This window comes from Rhinatrema bivittatum, chromosome 2 (assembly GCF_901001135.1).
Source record: "Rhinatrema bivittatum chromosome 2, aRhiBiv1.1, whole genome shotgun sequence".
Lineage (NCBI taxonomy): Eukaryota > Metazoa > Chordata > Amphibia > Gymnophiona > Rhinatrematidae > Rhinatrema > Rhinatrema bivittatum.
Window position 1 is genome coordinate 177,946,151 of NC_042616.1, and position 20,339 is coordinate 177,966,489.

At 43.1% G+C, this 20,339-nt stretch overlaps 1 protein-coding gene across 1 annotated transcript in view; it reads right to left on the reverse strand.

Moving 5' to 3' along the window:
- Window positions 1–9,025, reverse strand: part of SLC25A13 (solute carrier family 25 member 13) — a 535,434-nt gene extending 526,409 nt beyond the window's left edge. The window contains exon 1 of the mRNA XM_029588928.1: window positions 8,782–9,025. Coding sequence (XP_029444788.1) covers window positions 8,782–8,793 — 12 coding nt within the window. The 5' untranslated portion in view covers window positions 8,794–9,025. The remainder of the gene's footprint in view (window positions 1–8,781) is intronic.
- Window positions 9,026–20,339: the final 11,314 nt, after the last annotated feature.

Genomic DNA, 20,339 nt, shown 5'->3' on the forward strand with positions numbered 1-20,339 from the left:
GGGTGGAAGGGAAATAGAACCAAGAGCTAAGAGAAACATATAAGTATGAGAGAAAAAATGTGTGAAGCTTGCTGGGCAGACTGGATGGGCCATTTGGTCTTCTTCTGCTGTCATTTCTATGTTTCTATATGTTTCTATGTTTCTATACAAGCAGTAGTATGTGGCTACATGGAGTCATCAGAGAGCAATTGAGAGGTGTCATGGAGCGACGGGAGGAGTAAGAGGTGCCGGGGAGGTGGATAGTAGTCAAACGAGGAAAACTAACCAGGGAAAGCCTGGTGAAAGAGCCAGGTTTTTAGCTAAAGCCATTTTTTTTTTCCCATTGCCTTATCTAGCTGTTTGACCACCTTAAGATCAGATATGCTATTAATTGCATCAGTAGCATGGGTTCTTCTTAGTGTTTGGGTAATTGCTAGGTTCTTGTGGCCTGGTTTTGGCCTCTGTTGGAAACAGGATGCTGGGCTTGATGGACCCTTGGTCTGACCCAGCATGGCAATTTCTTATGTTCTTATGATTATCCCAGATACCACTCTTGTTTTAGGCACAGAACTTCACCCCTTGTATGTAGTGTCCCTTTAGATGTTTAGAATCCAAATGCTCTTTGCAATTTTTAGCATTAAATCGTAGCTGCCAAACTCTAGACCATGCCTCAAGATTCACTGGATCCCTCCACGTTTTCCACACTTTCCAGGGTGTCTACCATGTTGCAGATTTTGGTATCATTTACAAAGAAGTAAAACTTTACCCAACAGCCCTTCTGCAATATCACTTATGAAAAAGTTGAACCGATTCGATAGAGAACTAATCCGTCCTTCACACTACTAGTAATCCCCCTTTCCTCAGAATGAATTTTGTTGCCTTCCACTCAGCCAGTTTCTAACCCAGTCTGACACTTTAGAGCCCATGCCTAGGTTGCTCAGTTTGTTTATAAGTCACCTATGTGGAACCGTCAAAAGGCACGGCTGAAATCCAAGTACACTAAATCTAGTGCCCTCTCCTAGTATAATTCTCTGGTCACCCAGTCAAAGAAACTGATTCCTCTGACAAGGATACTATAATCCAGTAAGTCCAGAAACTGTTTTATCCTCTACTTGAGCAACAATTTATCACACCATCCAAACATAGAGGCACCATGTTTCATAAATCTTCTTCAGGGGAAAAATTGCTCTGGTGGGCATGTGTTCACCACAATGTGTGTTCTCAGTAGATTTCTGAGCAGAGAAAGTGGCCATTTAAGAACACAGTGTGACTTATGAAAAAGCCAATCAAAACACAATAGCCAAATAATCCTGTCTTATGTAAAATTAAAATCATTGCTTCGTTCATCCCAACAGGTTGCACAGTATTGAATGTAAAAATCTACCGAGCACAAATATGTTGGCGACAAGGCCAGATTTTTGGCAAATGTCACCCTAGATGTAGAGAACCCCTCTCCCCCCACCTGATGGCACCCCACCTCCCTTTGGCTTGACAGGATAGGATTCACCACAGATATGCTGCCATGGAATGGGTAATGCAGGCAGCGCCAAGCTCACCCACCCCAAAATCTGGTCCTGGCTGGTGAACATGCACACCAGCCAGAGCAATTTTTCCCCTGAAGCAGATTTACGAAACATGGGGCCTGTGTCATGCTTTGACAATGCAATAAGTATTTTTATTGATATTTCATTGTGATTATTATATGCAAAAAAAAAATTCAATACACTTTTGGGACAGTATGAGACCTGCAATTATTAATCAGCTCTGACTTGCCTTGAAATCAGTTTGTGTTGAGCTCTCTGAAATGAAGGTCTCACATTTCATTATTTCTACTGTTAATATAGTGATGGTTTTTTGTTTATATTTGATTGTATACTTCCACAGTCGGTTTTTACATTTTGAAGTGTACACAGTAGTATCAAACTAGCTATTGTGAACTTTTTTTTTAAGTCACCTGAACTGAGGTTTCCTTCCATACTGCTAAATTTGACATGGCTATTACAAATGGAAAATAACCAGCTAAAAGAGCAGAGGATGAAGTCCACTAAATGACCTCTCTTTTCCTTTTTTACACACGCACAAAAAAAAAAAAAGCACATGGGGTTACACAATGTTCAATTGACCAATCTATCCCCTTAGCTGGGAAGAATGCCAGTATACTTAATGCATAAATATGATTACTTCCAGAGGAACAAATTCAATGCTTATCCTCCACTAGATACTCTTTATCTGTTCTCATATAAAGGTAAAAATGCTTATCTAAATTTAATATTTCAAGCTGGCCTGTGAAACCTACTTTCTACATCAATCAAAAATGTATCAATAAGTATCAGTAACTGACTGCAGTTTTTGTACTTTCTGGTATCTGCTTTTGTATTCAAAATTGCTGAATGTGATAAAGAATAACAAACAGTAAAAATAAACCATAAAGGGGTGAAATTTATTATGTTTATTGTATGGTAATAACTATCCCACTTTACAGACCATGTATCAATTTACATTAAAAATCACAAGGTTCTAAACATCTAAAATTATAAGCGAACCTGGAGGAGGAATCTATGGCTCTAACAAGCCTCACTGTTCAGGTATGCCAACATATAAATAACATTTCCCACATGGAGAAAAAGTGCTTTATATTCAAGTTAAATATATGCACTCAGTCTTACAGGGATATCATAAAATAATTTGACTGACACACTATGTGAAAAATTGTGTTTCCACATATATTACTTTCATCAAGTTCAGTACCAAAAGCCTTGATGAACCCAACAAAATGGCCATCCTACCCTACCAGCCTTTCTAGTTAACTTCTTTAAAACAAAACACAAAAAAAAAAAAAAAAAAGACAGCCAGGTTTTGAGAAACCTGATTGAAGGTCAAAATTTAGTTTCTCTTATTCTAGTCACCTGGAAATCTTCTGGGGCAGAATCTAATACTTTGCCAACAGCCAACAAAGGTTGTATGTGCAAAATATCCTAAGTCTAGCTCCTCCTTCTTGAAGAGCTAAACCACACTGGAAGGCTTCCGATAACCACGCTTCTTTTTTTATAATTATCTTTTTATTGACTTCCACACAGAGTATAAGGACATTTCAATATACAGAAATGAAAGAAGTCACATTGATTTATACAGAATAAACCCCCTTGCTCTCAGTGTCAACAAATGGAGAAATAAAAAACCAGCAATATCATACATAAGTGGTTCATCCATGATATGGCCTACGGCGAGACATGGCGAAGTTCTGGGTGCAATGGGCTAGCAACGTACAATTTGTTACCCCTGACTGGAGTGCACTTGGGTGAGAGTGCCCAAACACACGATTAAATATTACATCTCTTAAGTAAATAAGGGTTCCACATAGTAAAAAATTTCTGTAAATTGTATCTTTTAACAGCTGTCAATTTACACATTGTACACACTCTATCCAACCATAATAAAACTTTACTCATAGCAGGTGTCTGTTTTTGTCTCGAGAGGGTTGCAATTTCAATTCTGGCTGCTATGCAGACTTGTTGCACCAGGCAATTTTGGTTATTATCCAAGAGTGGAAACTGGGAAGGCAATAATGCCTGCTCGGCAGGGGGTATCTGCAGCAGGAGGGATAAAAAAGTACCCAAATCCCTCCAGAACACTGAAATAGCAGGGCATTCCCACCAGATATGGAAAAAAGAGCCCTCTTTGCTGCAGCCCCACCAGCATAAGTTACTTATAGTAGGGTACATCATGTGTAACCTATCTGGGGAGTAGTACCATCGATACACGAGTTTAAAGCAATTCTCCAGGATTAGTGTGGATATGGATACCCTACGTAAAGATTGTTGAAAGGTGTCCCATTTTTCTTCCGAATAGAATCTTCCCAGATCACATTCCCAAGCTAAAATGTGTTTCATTTTTTCCCTGGGACTAGTATTAAGGATACCATACAATTTAGAAATGAGGCCTTTAATTTCTCCCTCTGCAGAACAGTATCCTTCAAAGAGGGAGTTGCCTGGCCCAAGGGGGGTTTTAATACTGATTGTTTGCAAGAAGTGGGCAATTTGCTGATAAGAAAAATTCAGATTTGGGCAGCCCATAACAGGCACATAGCTGCTCAAAGGTTGCCAACCTTTGAGCAGCTATGTGCCCAAATGTGCTTAACCATGTATACCCCTTTCTCTATCCAAAGTTTAAATGCTTGTGGCTGGAGACATGGTTTGAAATTGGTATGAAAGAGGTGAGTAAGGGAAGCGTATTCTTTGGTGCCAATCAGCTTAGAATGCACAATTAAACTCTGGAATTTGTTGCCAGAGGATGTGGTTAGTGCAGTTAGTGTAGCTGGGTTTAAAAAAAGATTGGATATGTTCTTGGAGGAGAAGTCCATTTCCTGCTAGTAATTACGTTGACTTAGAAAATAGCCACTGCTATTACTAGCAACAGTAGCATGGAATAGACTTAATTTTTGGGTACTTGCCAGGTTCTTATGGCCTGGATTGGCCACTGTTGGAAACAGGATGCTGGGCTTGATGGACCCTTGGTCTGACCCAGTATGGCGCGTTCTTATGTTCTTTCACAAGTTGAGGGAGAGGCGTGATGTAGGTAGGATGCATAAATTACTCCTCCATGTTCTGCTAGGTTGCCATAGCATAGCAGCCACTGGCATTGGGGCAACCTGAGCCTGTTCCAGTGTTACCCACACCTTGGGATGGTCTGGCTTGTGGCAATCAATTACTTGTCTAAACTGCGCCGCGATGTAGTATAACTCTATATTGGGTATTCCCATGTAACCCTTTACAAGACGTTTTTTGAATTTTCACTTATAAATGACAATTTGTGAGTCTTACAATGTCAGTTTCCAGGCAGAAGAATTCTGATGGAGAAGTACATTTTACACTAAATTAGCATAATCGATCCATTTGCTATTCATTTAGTTGAAGGAACTATTGCTGCTTTAATAGTCCCCTACCGACAAGCATCACTTATAAAATAACTTTCAGTATTTTAGGTTGATATACAGTACATTTACAACAGAAAGGACATGATGTGCTAAGCCTTTTCCCCCATGAACAGAAAGACAGTAACTTTTAAACACCATGCAAGGGTACATGTACGTGCGTATGCCGGCTCGCGAGAATGGACGCAGCCATTTTATAACATACATGCATATAAAAATTGGCTGTACGGGCATACATGTGCATTCAATTTTGTACGGAGGCACACTTGTGGCAACAAATGCTGGCTCTACCGTGTAAGTGTGTGTGTGTGTGTGGGGGGGGGGGGGGGGGGTGTTATTAGATACAATTAACAGTTTCTTCAGTTCATTCCAAGTTCACCCAAGTGAAGGTTAGGACTACCTAATCCCCTTAATTAACCTTCCTTTTACCCTATTAGCCCCAATCCATCAAACTCCGCTGACTAGACCTGATTTTTTTTTTTAATTTTAAAACTTATACGCCATCCATTGCAGAAGTAAAGTTACACAACAGGAGACCCCAGTGTGCGCTTAAATGCGTGCGTAAATACTTATGTGCATACTTCAGGTTACAGACCTTGGACACCCAGACCCTACCCACACACCTCCCCTTTTTTGTAAAAAAAATAAATAAATAAATAAATAAATTTGTCCAGATACCAGGAGATATACTCATACTCGCACGCTTTTTAAAGTCTGCGCAGCACAAACAGGGTGGACTTGTGCGTGTATTTCCCAGCTTCAGCGCGCATAGCCCTTTTAAAATTCACCACAAAATGAGAAAAATTGTTTAATGTATCTGGTCCTTAGAGAGGGAATTTGGAAATATTGAAAATATTGAAAGAAAATGACAACTTGGTCCACCCAGTCAGTCTATTTGTACATGCCTTCTGTGCTATCACAAATTTTATTCAAGTTCCGGTTTTCTCTCGCGCTCTGCATTTATCCCATGCAAGTTTGAATTCTGCTACTGTTTTGGCTCCTATAACCTACACTGGAACTCTGTTCCAAGTTTCCACCATCCTTCCAATGAAAAAGTATTTTATTCACACACTGTTAAGGCTGCTGCTGTGTCATTTTACCATAAATGTGCATGTATACAGAATGATTTTACATAGACAACTTGGGAAGATGAATTCCACTAAATTTCTGCCAGAGTATCCCTGCAATTCTAACATGGTCATCCACTTATGACAGGTATTGACTGTCATTTTATATAGTCACTTTTGGACAAAAGGGGGAAGGATGTGGCCTAGTGGTTAGAATAATGGGTTGAAAAACCAGGAAAACCAAGGTTCAAATATCACTTCTCCCACTAACACACCTTCTGACCATCACCTATTGCTTTACATACCCACTTAGACTAAGCTCCTTTGGGAAGTGACTAATCATACTTGAAAATATGTTGTCAACTGTTTAACTAAAACTGGAAAGGTAGTCTAGAAATACAAAATGTTATAGATGAATGCCGCAAGCCCAGCCGCCTGACAACCTCAATCTGTACCACAAGTTCCGAATAACCAGAAGACACATATGCTCAAACATGTTTCCAATGATTGGTGTATGTTTTGGAAAACCTACAGCTTGTTTCAACTTTCCTGGAAAATAATTCTGTTGCTTCTAGAAAAAACTGAGGAGGATAAACCTGGAGGAAAACTTTTCCAGTCAAGGAGTAACAAAAAGTTAAATCAGTTTATGGAAAATAAATTCCATATGTTATTTCCTTTCCACTTAAAAAGGTTAAGATGATATTCCAAAGCATTTCTAGTTTCACCTCAAAAGGGGCGACAGAACAAAACTTACACATTTCATTTAAGTTTAAGAGAAAATAGTTATATGTCAGAACTATGAGCCAAACATTCAGGACTATAAACTTTTTTATCCTTCCAAATCTCATTTTCAAGCTGAAATTACTTGGTTAAAATGCACAATTCCTACACAACTTAGCCAACCTGAACAACAAAATAAAAAGAAAAGATTACCGAATTTGCCGGCATATAGGACGCACTTTTTTCCCCTCAAAATAGGGGAAAAATATGGAGTGCGTCCTATCCGCCGGTAATCAAAATTAACAGCGTCCGGTGGGGGGGGGGGGGGAGAGGTGACGCGGTGGCGTCAGGGAGCGAGGGCACGCCACCCAATTGGCCGGTGCTGGGTAAAGGCTGCTGCTTTGGCACCGGCCAATCGGGCAATGTGCCCTCGCTCCCCGACGCCACCACATCACTCCCCCCCGGACACTGTTAGTAATTTTGATTCCCTGCCTTCTGCATCATTCCTATTTTTTTTTTTAATTTCCTGTAGTTCCCCCCCCCCCCCCTGGATTTCTCACCTTCCAGCCATGACAGTGATAGTGCTCATGCAGGAGATATAGAGTGGGGCTTTTCCCAGAGGCCAAAAGACATGTACCCTAGCCATTAGCCATTAGGCATCAGTTATGCAACGGCTGAGACTCCCCTTCTCCAGTCCCCTGGGGGCTGTGATCACTGCCTCCACAATGGTATCACTTCTGCTAAATGGTCCACACTAATGTGGAAAGGAGTTCCTGAAATTGTTGAACCTGGTTTGAAGGAGTATTTATACCAAACTGTACCAGTGGGAATTGATATTTAAGGAGGTAGGGTTATTAAAGTGGGTAAAATACTGAGCGCTTCGGCATGCCTCTTTTGCCCAGCACCGGCCAATCGGGTGGCACGCCCTCGCTCCCTGACACCACAGAGTCACTTCCCCCACCGGCTGCTGTTAGTATTCTGCAACACTTAGCAGCTTTAATCCTCCAACTCTGGCAATGGGGAAGCCAATATAGAAAACTATTTTTTCCTTAAAAATGTGTAGAAAAAAGGGGGTGCGTCTTATACGCCACCGCATCCTATACACTGGCAAATACGGTAATTACTGCTGCTCATGAAAAGAAACAATTGGCACTTACTGATATCAGCAAATAAGGTTATTTAATATAATTAAAATATACAAAGCAGAATTTGGAAAGGATTCTCAATTTTGATTGCAATTTGTGGCAGTATAATGCTACAAAACAAAATGTTTTTAACTGTATTTAACTCAAAAACTACAATTTAAAAAAAAAAAAAGTGAACCTGGTGTGAACTTGTATGCCTTGACAACCTAAAAAAAAGTAGGAGACCCTGAGCAAGTGGCTTGCTTCTTATATCATCAGACTAAGAATGTCAGCTCCAAATGTTAAAGGCTAGAAACTCTTCAGGAAGAATAAAAGAATACAAGCAACCAAGTCTCTAGTTTTCCTAAATTTTAAAATGAGTAAAATTTCTCTGATTTCAACATCACATTAACTGATATTTGCATTGACCTTTACAACTATCAAAAGTCATTTTTGTGAATATTTCTGTAAGTCAGCAAATTGGAAAATAAGACAATGCCGTGTATGTCTTATTGTCATCACATCTAGTATAATACATCAATAGCATTTACACGGTCCACAATCAAATTCCAGCAATTTGACCTCAGGAGAAGTTGACTTAGTCACTTGCAACTGGAAAACCTTACTACACTTCTCATGCTAGGTTCCCTTCCTTATCGTTCCCTAGTTTCACTGGGCCTCCCAATTTACACTTTAACTGTGTCAGGAAATTCACCCCCAAGGCAAAAATGCTTCAATAGTATCATATTTCCACCAAGGACAGGCCCCAGGAAGGTCATTCACGTTTCACAAATACCAAGCCCGGTCCAACCCAATGAGAAACAAAACCCCCAACGTCTTCGGCTCAAAAAAGGTAAGAGGGGGAAAGCAGGTCACAGACGGACGCTGCTGAGGAAACGCAGACGCCGTGCGAATCCCCGCTCCTTTCCCCCTGCAGCGTTGCTCCAGCTGCTGCTCTTACCTTGGCAGCCATGCTTTGCAACACCCTCCTTCTACGTTTCCACCAGCACACTCGCGCGCCGGCGTTCCACACACGGAACAGGCGCAAGCCGTCAGCCCATTGGCTAGAGTCTCCAGGGGGCGGGGAGGGATGCTGCGGTTGCGCACGTTAAGGACCCGGTCCTTCGGCCGACTGAATGGAGCGCGAGGATGGAGTGAAAAGCACCTGACTGCTCCCTGCCGCTGTCGCCTTCCTCTGTGTGCGCGCGCGCGGGTCAGGGTGGGTGCGGGGCGCAGCCCGCCAGATGTTTGCTAAACTGTATGCTGTTAGCGCTGGGCAGGGGCACAACTGCCGGGCCCAGCATTGACAGAGCAGATAGGAGGAGCTCTGATGAAACTTCCGGAGCTGCTTTCGAGTCCGGGGCTGGGTTAAATCTCAGCTTTGGGAAAGCTAAAAACTTCCTGCAGCCTTATCTGAAAGTGTTCTAAGGTTTTTGGCAGGCGAAACGGGCACAAAGAGCTTGGATTAGTAGAAGTTTGAAACCTGTGAGCATTAAGGAGTTTAAAAATTGTGCTAACTCATCCCCTGTGCATGTCTACTACCCTTAGATGCATCAGCCTGCTGGTATTCAGAGGCAGTACTAAAGAGGGAGGAAGCTCTTTAGGGCGGAACTTAGATTCAGGGAAAATAAATTCCATCCAGATCTACTTTCCGGGATACATGCACTCACACGTCCACAGCCCACATGTATATGTGGATCTGTAAAAAAGAAAACACCCTTGACAGAATCCTCATGTTTCCCTTGACATGTCCTGAATTGTTTTCTGTGCATAAGACACCAAACAAAAAAATTATTAGGCAGACAAATATTTACAGAATTAGTGATCTCCTAAACTTTATTTTCATTCAGAAACAGGCCGCATTTGGACGTGCATTTTTGACGCACTAGCTTTAACCCTTATTCAGTAAGGGGTAATAGCGCGTCGAAAATGCACGTCCAACCCTCCCGAGACTAATAGCACCCACAACATGCAAATGCGTGTTGATGGCCCTATTAGTCATTCCCAAAGGTAGGTGTTAATTTCTGCTAGCGCCAGGGAAGTGCACAGGAAAGCAGTAAAAACTGCTTTTCTGTGCACCCTCCGACTTAATATCATGGCGATATTAAGTCGGAGGTACCAAAAGTTAAAAAAAAGTTAAAAATAAAAAAAACATGTAAAATCAGCTCGCGGGTTGAAAACCGGATGCTCAATTTTGCCGGCGTCCGGTTTCCGAACCCGTGGCTGTCAGCGGGCTCGAGAACCGACGCCGGAAAAATTGAGTCGGCTGTCAAACCCGTTGACAGCTGCCACTCCTGTCCAAAAAGAGGCACTAGGGACGCGCTAGTGTCCCTAGCGCCTCTTTTTACCGCGGGCCCTAATTTAAATATTTTGTTTTACTGTATCGTGCGCACAGGACACTGGCCCACGAACTTTACTGAATCGGCCTGAAAGTAGGCTAAAAAAAAAGTGAGTTAAGAAGCCTCCATGAGGTTCTTTGGACCCTAGGTAACTGCTCAGTCTGCTTATGCCTAGTGCCAGCTCTGCCAGTATTTGTGCAGCCACATCTGTATTAGTTAAGGGAGGCCAGCCTCCTGCAGGACCATTATACCAGAAACATAATTGCTGGCAATCCACCAACCAACCACCAGCTTCCATAACAGAACAGTGACATCATCTTCTCCCCAACTCCACCTCTTCAGTTTCCTCCTCCCCTCCTGACAGCATCCTCAGCCTGAAATTGGGTAGTAGCTGTCTGGTCTCAGGCCCAGATGCTAATGTAATCTAATACAGGTAAAATAGAAAACAAAGAGGCCAATATTAAATGTCAATGAGTGAACAAGTTATCCGGCTAAAGTTAGCCAGATATCTTGTCCCAGATATTCAATGGGATAAACATCCTGTGGGGAGTGTACCTCCACAGTTTTTCCACTTCATCCTCGGATCAGTACTTTACATGAGGAAGTGTTGCCATACTACAAATAGTGCACAAAGAAAGCTTCTTTGCCCTTGAGAAAGAAGTAGAGTTTCCCTTGTGGATTTCTTGCCCTAAGCCTGTCATTTGTTTCCCTTGTGTTTGGTTCAGATCTTAGGCAGTCTTGGCTGGAGACTGGATGCTTTTCTAGACTGAAGATGAACTTCCTCAATCTTGGCTGTCAATCAGCATGGGGTTATTTAAAGAAGCAGCATAGGCACTGCTGACATGAGAGAGGAAGAGGAGAAGAATGAAGAGGAGAAAGCACCCCATTTGCTGGGATGTTAGATGTTGCCTATTGTAGTAGAAGGGTTAACATAAGAACATAAGAAATTGCCATGATGGGTCAGACCAAGGGTCCATCAAGCCCAGCATCCTGTTTCCAACAGAGGCCAAACCAGGCCACAAGAACCTGGCAATTACCCAAACACTAAGAAGATCCTATGCTACTGATGCAATTAATAGCACTGGCTACTCCCTAAGTAAACTTGATTAATAGCTGTTAATGGACTTCTCCTCCAAGAACTTATCCAAACCGTTTTTGAACCCAGCTACACTAACTGTGAACCCAGCCACTAGGGATGTGAATCGGGCTTCGGACGATTGAAAATATCATATGATATTTTCAAAATCGTCAGAAATCGGGGGCTCCCCCAAAACGATAGGAAAAACCCCAGAAATTGTTCGTGGGGTTTCTCATCGTTTGGGGGAGGGCAGGAAAAACGGCACATAAAAATAACCCCTAACCCACCCTGACCCTATAAAACTAATCCCTTAGCTTCCCCACCCTCCCAACCCCCCAAAAACCTTTTACAGGTACCTGGTGGTTCAGTGGGGTCCCGGGAGCGATCTCCCGCTCCGGGCCGTCGGCTGCCACTAATCAAAATGGCGCCGATGGCCCTTTGCCCTTACCATGTGACAGGTTATCCGTGCCAATGGCCGGCCCCTGTCACATTGAGGGAGCACTGGATGGCCAGCGCCATCTTTAAAAATGGCACGGGCCATCCAGTGCTCCTACCATGTGACAGGGGCCGGCAAATGGCACAGATACCCTGTCACATGGTAAGGGCAAAGGGCCATCGGCGCCATTTTGATTAGTGGCAGCCAACGGCCCGGGAGCGGGGAGATCGCTCCCAGGACCCCCACTGGAGCACCAGGTACCTGTAAAAAGTTTTTGGGGGGGTCGGGAGGGTGGGGGAAGCTAAGGGATTAGTTTTAAAGGGTCGGGTGGTTTTTTTGTTTATCGCTCGGGCGCAGCCGATAAACAAAACCGCGATCGGGCCGGACGAAAAAAAAACACGATGTGAATCGGAACCGGAAATCAGAACCAATTCTGGTTCCGATTCACATCTCTACCAGCCACACTAACTGGAGTTAACTGGAGTTAATGTCTTAGGGATGAAGAAACATAATTGCTGGCAATCCACCAACCACCAGCCTCCATAGCAGAAGAGTGACATCATCTTCTCCCCAACTCTACATCTTCAGTTTCCTCCTCCCCTCCTGACAACATCCTCAGCCTGAAATTGGGAAGTAGCTGAGTCTGGTCTTGGGCCCAGATGCTAATGTAACCTAGTACAGGTAAAATAGAAAACAAAGAGGCCATTATTAAATAAGTCGATGAGTGAACAAGATGTCTTAGGGAAGACGTGTATTATAGACGTCAGCACTGTTCGCAGTAACATGCCAGCTAAGGATCAATTCTTATATGAAGATAGGATAACATCTGTATATTCAGCATCAACTGTTCTAAATGGTTCATCTAAGGATTATTTTAGTTGTACTTTAATTTATTATGACATGTAAATATTTTTGTATTGAAGATTGTGCTATTTTGAAATCTTGCATTTTTGTATACTGATTTGAATTCATTGAATATGCTGTAATAAAAATTGCTTTATTTTTTTATTAGTGTTCTACAATAATAACCTTTATTTCTATATCAATTTTTGAACACTTTAGGTTTTTGTTTGCTAGGTTTTTGTTTTGCTTTTTTTTGCTTTATTTTTTTCATTTTTTTTTTTTTTCATTTTGCTTACTACAGACAAGGACTGTTGATGTTCTGTTAAAATCAATAAGTTTCATGTGTACAATAGATGTTTTCGTTTGATAACATTGAACAGTTCTGGACAAATTGAGCTGAAACAGTTTTGTTTTGCAAGCAAAACAAATCTTTCTCTATTGCACAACCAAATCCAAGATCAGCCTCATTATTTAATTTTATTTAAAAAAAATAAGTTAAGCAGAAAGTATATGGTTAAATATTTTTCCTCATTTACTTTTATTTATTTATTATGGACTTGCTTCACTGCATGTATTTGTGTTCTAGAGGATCAATACCTCAAGAAATTCAAATTTTCCCAAATAGCAACTGTTGTAAAAAGGAATATTAAGGTGATATCAAGGTGGTTGAAAAGATATTTTTTTCTCCAGGGGCTTGAATATCACTAGTCCATGCTGCTCCATTATAGTCTGTGGGAATGATGCTGACATTTTTATTTTATTTTCCTCTTACTGCAAAAATAGGAAACCTACCTACAACAACCCTTGCTGTTTTACTCTAGAAGGAAATTTGAAACAATCTTCTGCTGTGTACAAATAATGACTCCCTTTTTTCATAGCAGTATTGCTTTTAAAGGGACAGTGGTGATTTCCTCACTGAGGATTGTAGCACTTTTAAAATGATTTGGGCCTGACCCAAAAACATTCACCACTCTTATTTTTTTTATTTTTAGTTCGTGCCTTGTCATTGGTAGCTCGAGGCCACTTACATTCAGGGTCTGGAGGGATTTCTCTGTCCCCACAGGACTTTCAATCTAAATGGGTCATTTACTAAGGGGGTCATTCTGTAACGCTATCGCATGCTAAAAGTCCGTTTTCACGTGCGATAGCTAGCTCAGGGAGGAGTCGGGGCGGAGTTGGCCCCGGAAGAGGAGGAGTTGGGGCGGCACCGGGGCCGACGCTGCGGACACATCGCTGGCGGCGAAAGGTAAGGTTCCTTATCGCCGCCAGTTTCACACCGAATAACTACACCTTTTATGGTGTAGTTATTCGGCACGAAAGCCGGCAGCGATCGCAGGACCGCTGCCGGCTATCGCAGGACCGCCCCCCCCCCCGTTACCGCCAGATTCTCTAAGGTCTGCAACCTTAGAGAATCCAGGCCTAAGTTGTGTTAGGCATTAGGAATAAACCTATAAAACCGGCTGATGCCATATAGACAATGATGGCACCAAACCTGAACCCTAAAGGGCACCTTCACTAACAGTTCATCACTGAAATATCAGCTGTCATAAGCAGCACTACATAAAATAGCTCATTCATAAAATAACAACTGACTAATCATTTATTTATTTATTTAAAAACTTTTATATACCGGTTTACAATGTAACTTTAAAGGCAGAAATTACAATGAACAGGGAGGGCGAACAAGGAGGAGTATACAAAGAGCAGGAGGTGGAGGAATTAAAGCAATAAATAAAACTGCAACGGACTATTTACAGGAATATACAAGGCGTAGGCAAGATACTTGCGTATCATTAGTCTTTGGAACAAAAAGAAATACTAAATTAAAAATTGAAATGCTTTGCCGCTAGCTACAGGGTAGGCTCATGTGGTGGGCTGTGTCTGGGTCCCTTACCTTGCCCTCCTGCCAGACTGGTGATTGGATGACCTCTTACCCTGCTAGTAGGATGTGAAGGTGAACATTTTTAATTCATTTCATTTTGTCTTTTTTACCATTTTATTTATTTATTCAAACATTTATAGTCTGCTGCATATCCACAATTCTAAGCGGCTTACATACTCCCATCCAAAATTCAAATTTGAACATAAAGCAGAAAAGATGGTATGCGTGAACGTAACAGATGAATGTTAAAATTTGAACAAATAGCATAAGCAAATAAGGAAAACTATAAAATACGAATGCAAATAAAATAAATTAAAAGCACAGACATAACCAAATGCAAATATGAGCCACCAGCAAAATAACAGACATTAAAAGAAGTGCAAGATAATAAGGGAATAAAATCCAGCAAACCCACATAAAAATCCTGAGATCAGAAACATTGCCTAGATGACGTAAAATAAAAAATAAACTTGCCCAAAAAACTGTGTTTTCAGCTTTTGTCTAAGTTTTACAAGTTTCCTTCCATAGAATTTCAGGAAGATTGTTCCAAAGTAGAGGGCCTGAAACCACAAGAAAATGGTCTCACAATTCTACAGTTACAGCAGCACGTACCTTTAGAATATCTAACAGACATTGCCCGGAAGACATCAAATTCCTTGGGTTTTTGTTTTAGCATATGGTAACATTAAAAAATGAAATGAAATTCCATTGTTTTTGTATTTGTTATTTTTCAATTTGGAATGGCACAAAACAAAACAAATGTAATTGTTGTTTCCCATTTTCAAACAACAGCACACTCTACCTGCATGGGGTCTTGCTTATTTTGCATCAGCCACAACAGGAATATGTCACTGTGTGGCTGAGAAAGAAAAAACATCCTCACCCAAAAAGTGCTTAATGTCGTCCTTAAATCCTTTCTGACAACACAATAAGCTCTCTTAACCATCATGCCTACAAAGAAGACGGGAAAGCTGATAGTGAGAGTTATAGAGTAACCAGTAACAAGGAATGGAGGTTGGTACAATTCATAGCTACAAAGTGTAAACACTGAGGGGGTCATTTTCTATCCCTGTCGCACGCGAAAAGGGACTTTTCGCGTGCGATAGCTAAATAGGGGCGGAGTCGGAGCGGCGGCGAGACCGGAAGAGGAGGAGTCGGGGCGGACGCCGCAGAAACTTCGCTGGCAGCGATAAGGTAAGACCCGTTATCGCCGCCAGTAGCGTGCCCAATAGCGCCACATTTCACAGGATGCGAAAGCCGGCAGCGATAACACCTCAGTGGTGCGATCGCTGCTGGCTTTCTCAGGCCCCGCCCCCTGCTTTGCCCCGCCCCCCCCTCCCCCCCGTCACCGCGGGATTCACAAACCAGTGCGATATTAGAAAATCCAGGCCTAAATCACCAAATCCTGGTTTGTAACCAAAAACAAAATTAGATATTGTAACACATTGATGATAACCTATAACAACTAAATTAAACATTCATATTCCAAATGAGAAACATAAGGAAAGCATCATGATTCCACCCCAAATTACAGGTATGTGGATCAAGTAATAGTTGTTTTTTAAGAATTTTATATCAGTGTTTGTTTGATTCAATGGGGTTTTTAATTGTATTTAATGTTGTGCCTTGCCTTGAGCATTCCGGAAGGGCATGTCTAGATTTGTTACTATAACAGCTATTCACTAGCTACATGATAGAAATTGGATTAACACTCTGCAAACACTCATTGGAAACATTCTGCCACAGCCACAATCCTTAAATGCAGACAGCACATGTTCTCAAACTTGCAGAAAGATACACTCACACATAGAATCATTGTAGCACCCAGTAATAGCAGAAACAAATATACTCGCCAATCAACTCTTCCAGATATGCCACTACTGCCTCAAGGATGAAAGTTACCATAAGGATGCTTTCTGCAGTCACCAAGGCACCCTATCATTCCAATGATTCTGGGCGCAGTGAGCCGTAGGCAGGCTGTCATTGTCACTCATAATATCATAGCAGATGACACCAGATAAGGACCAATTGGCTCACTCAATCTGCCCAATTGTTTCCATCTACACTACTTTAGCTGAAGGTATATCCTGTGTCAACCACACAAGCTTGACCACCTGCAAGATCTGGAAAGGGGAACAATGAGTGAAGTGATCATATTTGCACGATGATATAAACATTACTCCAAGTTGTTAATCACAACCCACCACCCCCGGGTAGGTTAACATTCACACAAACTCAGATAGGCTACTATTCACACCTACCTGCACTGGCTACCATTCACACAAACATAAAACACAGGTAGGTTCCCCATCAGAAGCAAAAGGAGGAGCCTGTTCCGCTGCTGCTCCTCGTGTGCCTGCCCACGATATTCAAAACTCATGGGGCTAGTATGTCCTCTATGCTGATCTCGTGATGCACGACATCAGCATAGAGTATTTACTGGCCATACGTGTTTTGAATGCACAGGGGCCGGCACACATGGAGGAGCAGGAGAACGGGCTTCTTCTTGTGAGGATTTATTTTTCTTCAACCGCTGGCCTCCCAGTCTTGCTCCTCTTCTTGGTCACTTGTGAGATGGGATCCACTGGTGGCCTTGTGAGCCTACTCCACTTCTTGGCCACTGGTGGAATGGGGTCCACTGCTGGCCTCACAGGCCTCTTCCTCTTCTCAGCCACCAGTGGGATGGGATCTACCAGCAGCCTCGCGGTCTTGCTCCACTTCTCAGCCGTTGGTGGGATGGGGGTCCACCTGCGGCCTCCCGGGCCTGCTCTTCCTCTCAGCCGCCGCTCCCCTGGATGTGTACACCCAGCATGTCCGCTGTGACAGGGCCTCTCTTCTTGGGCTACTGGGCAATGCTGATTTGGTGGACCTGAGCCAAAGTGGATGAGCCACAGCCCACCCAGGCCTACCCGTGGCTATGCCACTGATTGTGAGGACCCTGGATGGAAATGTTACCTGTCCCAAAGACCTAACCAGTGTAGTAAGCCTGCAGGTGACAAGACAAATGGAACTGTGGCAACACTAGACAGAAGTTTCCCAATTACACAATCAGTTCTAACTCAGCATTCAATACATCTTTACATTTTCAATGATAAGCCCGGTGTGCTGTGTGTTTAATAGGAGAATGTGTCAAAGGAGGAGTAAAAATATCAGTGCTTACCAGTTCATTAAGTCAAAATCATTACTTTGATTTTCCCCCCATCCTGTGTGCCCAGGATCTGGACAAGTAGCATGTATAAAAATGCATGGTAAAAAAACATATACAAAATGGGGTGGATTTTCAAAGGGTTACGCACGTAACATATGCGCGTAATCCTTTAAAACCCCTCCTGTGCGCGCTGAGCCTATTTTGCATAGGCTCGGCGACACGTGCAAGCCCTGGGACGCATGTATGTCCCAGGGCTTTGAAAAAGGGGCGGGAAGGGGGCGGGAGCGTGGGCGGAGTGCCGATCCGGGGGTGGTCCGAGGGCGGGGATTGAGGCCTCTGGCACGGCGGCCACGCAGGGGGAATCGCGCACCGGCAATTGCCCGGTGCGCCCAAGTTACAACTGCCTCGCTCTCTCAGAGGCAGGTGTAAACAGGACAACAAAGGTGGGGGGGGGGATAGATAGGGAAAGGGAGGGGAAGGTGTTGGGAGCGGAAGGAAAGTTTCCTCCGAGGCCGCTCCGATTTTGGACAGGCGGCATCCCATAACACATGATTTATTAATTTTAATATGGCATAGGTTGGGCGACGTATGCCATTCAACATTCGAGACACAGTTATTTAGGTTAGCTTTTACACTAGCCTTCTTCGGCGCACTACTCATTGGCGAGCTGGTGGTGACATCTAAGAAGGATGTCGGTCACATGGGAATGCTGATGCGGAATGTCACGAAACAGGGGGATATGAAGAGGGTGTTTATACCAAGTCCAAAACAGATCAATTGGGGTGGGGGGCTACCTTGACATTAAAACGATTGTACAGTCAGGTCACTTGCCCATTGGCCAATTTAGAGAAATATCAAGCCGTGCGACCTACAAAAGGGGATCATTTACTTATACATGCGGATGGGGCCCCCTTAACGTGATACCAGTTTTCAGCGGTACTCAAGCGAACCTTAAATGAGATAGGAGAGAATACAGATAACTTTGGGACACACTCTTTCAAAATAGGAGCGGCCACTAGCGCGGAACAGGCAAGGTTCACAATGGAGGCCATACAACAGATAGGGAGATGGAGCTCTGCTGCGGTAAATTCCTACGTCAGGCTGGATCGAGTCAGCGCATTACAACCTGGTCGATTAATTGCTTATTTTATTACAGAATCATGTTCTAGGTTGCTGCAGGTGTGGATCGTGGGGCACTCATTCATGCATTGGGCAGAATAGAGGGCACGGTAGCGCAGATACGGCCCACATCTAGGCGTGGCATGTCGGGGGGTGCGCATCACTTGGATGGGAAAGCGTGGAATGCGCTGGGAGCAGTTACTGCCCATACTACGGGTCAAGAGAGATTCGCTGGCCAGACTAGACATCATAATAATACACCTGAGCGGGAACGATTTAGAGGCAATGTCATGTGTACAACTATTACGGCAGATGAAGAGGGACCTAAGGGAAATACAATCAGGGGTCCTGGGAGTGCTTATTTGCTGGTCGGACATAATATCACGCATTAAATTTGCAAAACAAAAGTTATGGGAGAGAGCCCGGAAGAAGTTAAACAGTCAGAGGATGGTTGGTGCACATGGGGGGCTGTCAGATACGGCACGCATGGGCCGATGAACAGTGCGAAGGTTTTTACCGGCAGGACAGGGTACACCTATCTGGTATCGGGTATGACCTTTTCAATAACGAAATACAAGAGGCACTTGAAAGGAACTACACATGGGTGAAAAACGGCCGCAGCTAAGGTTTGATTTGGGGGGCACAAGACAAGTGTAAACACTACCTGGTGCTGGTGGCGGGTACCCGGTCTAACAGAGAATTATTAGACCTAGGTTAGCCGTGGGGCTGACAAAAGGCAGGTTGTAAAGGGGTGGGGACCATGCCCGGAGGCAGGGCCCCCTTGCTTGTAATTGTGGCGGGGGGGTCGGAAGTGATGTCGCCTTGCTAGAATTGTGGCGGGCTACAAAAGGGGGAGTAGTTCCCGTAGCGGTGAGATTGTCGGATTGGCCCGGGTGGGTGACTGTTATAATGTTGAGTTTATATTAACTGTTATGTTAATAAAAGCTGCGGCCAATTAATACCAAGATTAATGTGTAATGTGCAATTATTTTGGGAATGGAAGGGGGGGCAGGATGCCGAAGGGAGCCCAAGAGGTGTCACGGCTCCCAGAGTCAATTGTGCACACATGATATAAAATGCTCAAACGTGCATGTGAGCCCACATATGTGCGAATATGGGCTCACGTGCAATTCTTTTAAAGTTAATCTCCCTGTCAGCTAACTGTTTAGCTGGATAATCATCTGAGAAGATTACCACTACATCTCATTCCTGTTAATCACAGAAAAAGAAAGTTGTAAGAGATTCTATAAAGGGGAATTTACTTCAGTGGTAACAGAACAATGTGGGTTACATATAAAAAAGGCTTCTATTGTTGACAGACATGAATTACTGAGGAACAAACTAGAAGATACAGAGGAGGAAGTGAAGGACAAAATAAGAGAGAAGTAGACATGTGAGAAAGTTATTGGAAAAGAGTCTAGGATTTCGTGATCGAATATGTCTAATAATTAAGCCAGAGGTGGTTTCTTCTGAATGCACACTGATCCCTTCTCATTAGGTATGGCAGATCTAACTTATCTGGTTAACTGAATTGAATAAATCTGAACATCAGCACTTATCTGGCTAAATAGCACCATCCCAATCTGCCCATTCCTTGCCCCTGAGTTATCTAGCTATCCACTTTGTCGGATAAGTGACTTATCCAGTTAAGTGGCGACCGTTGAATGTAGCTGG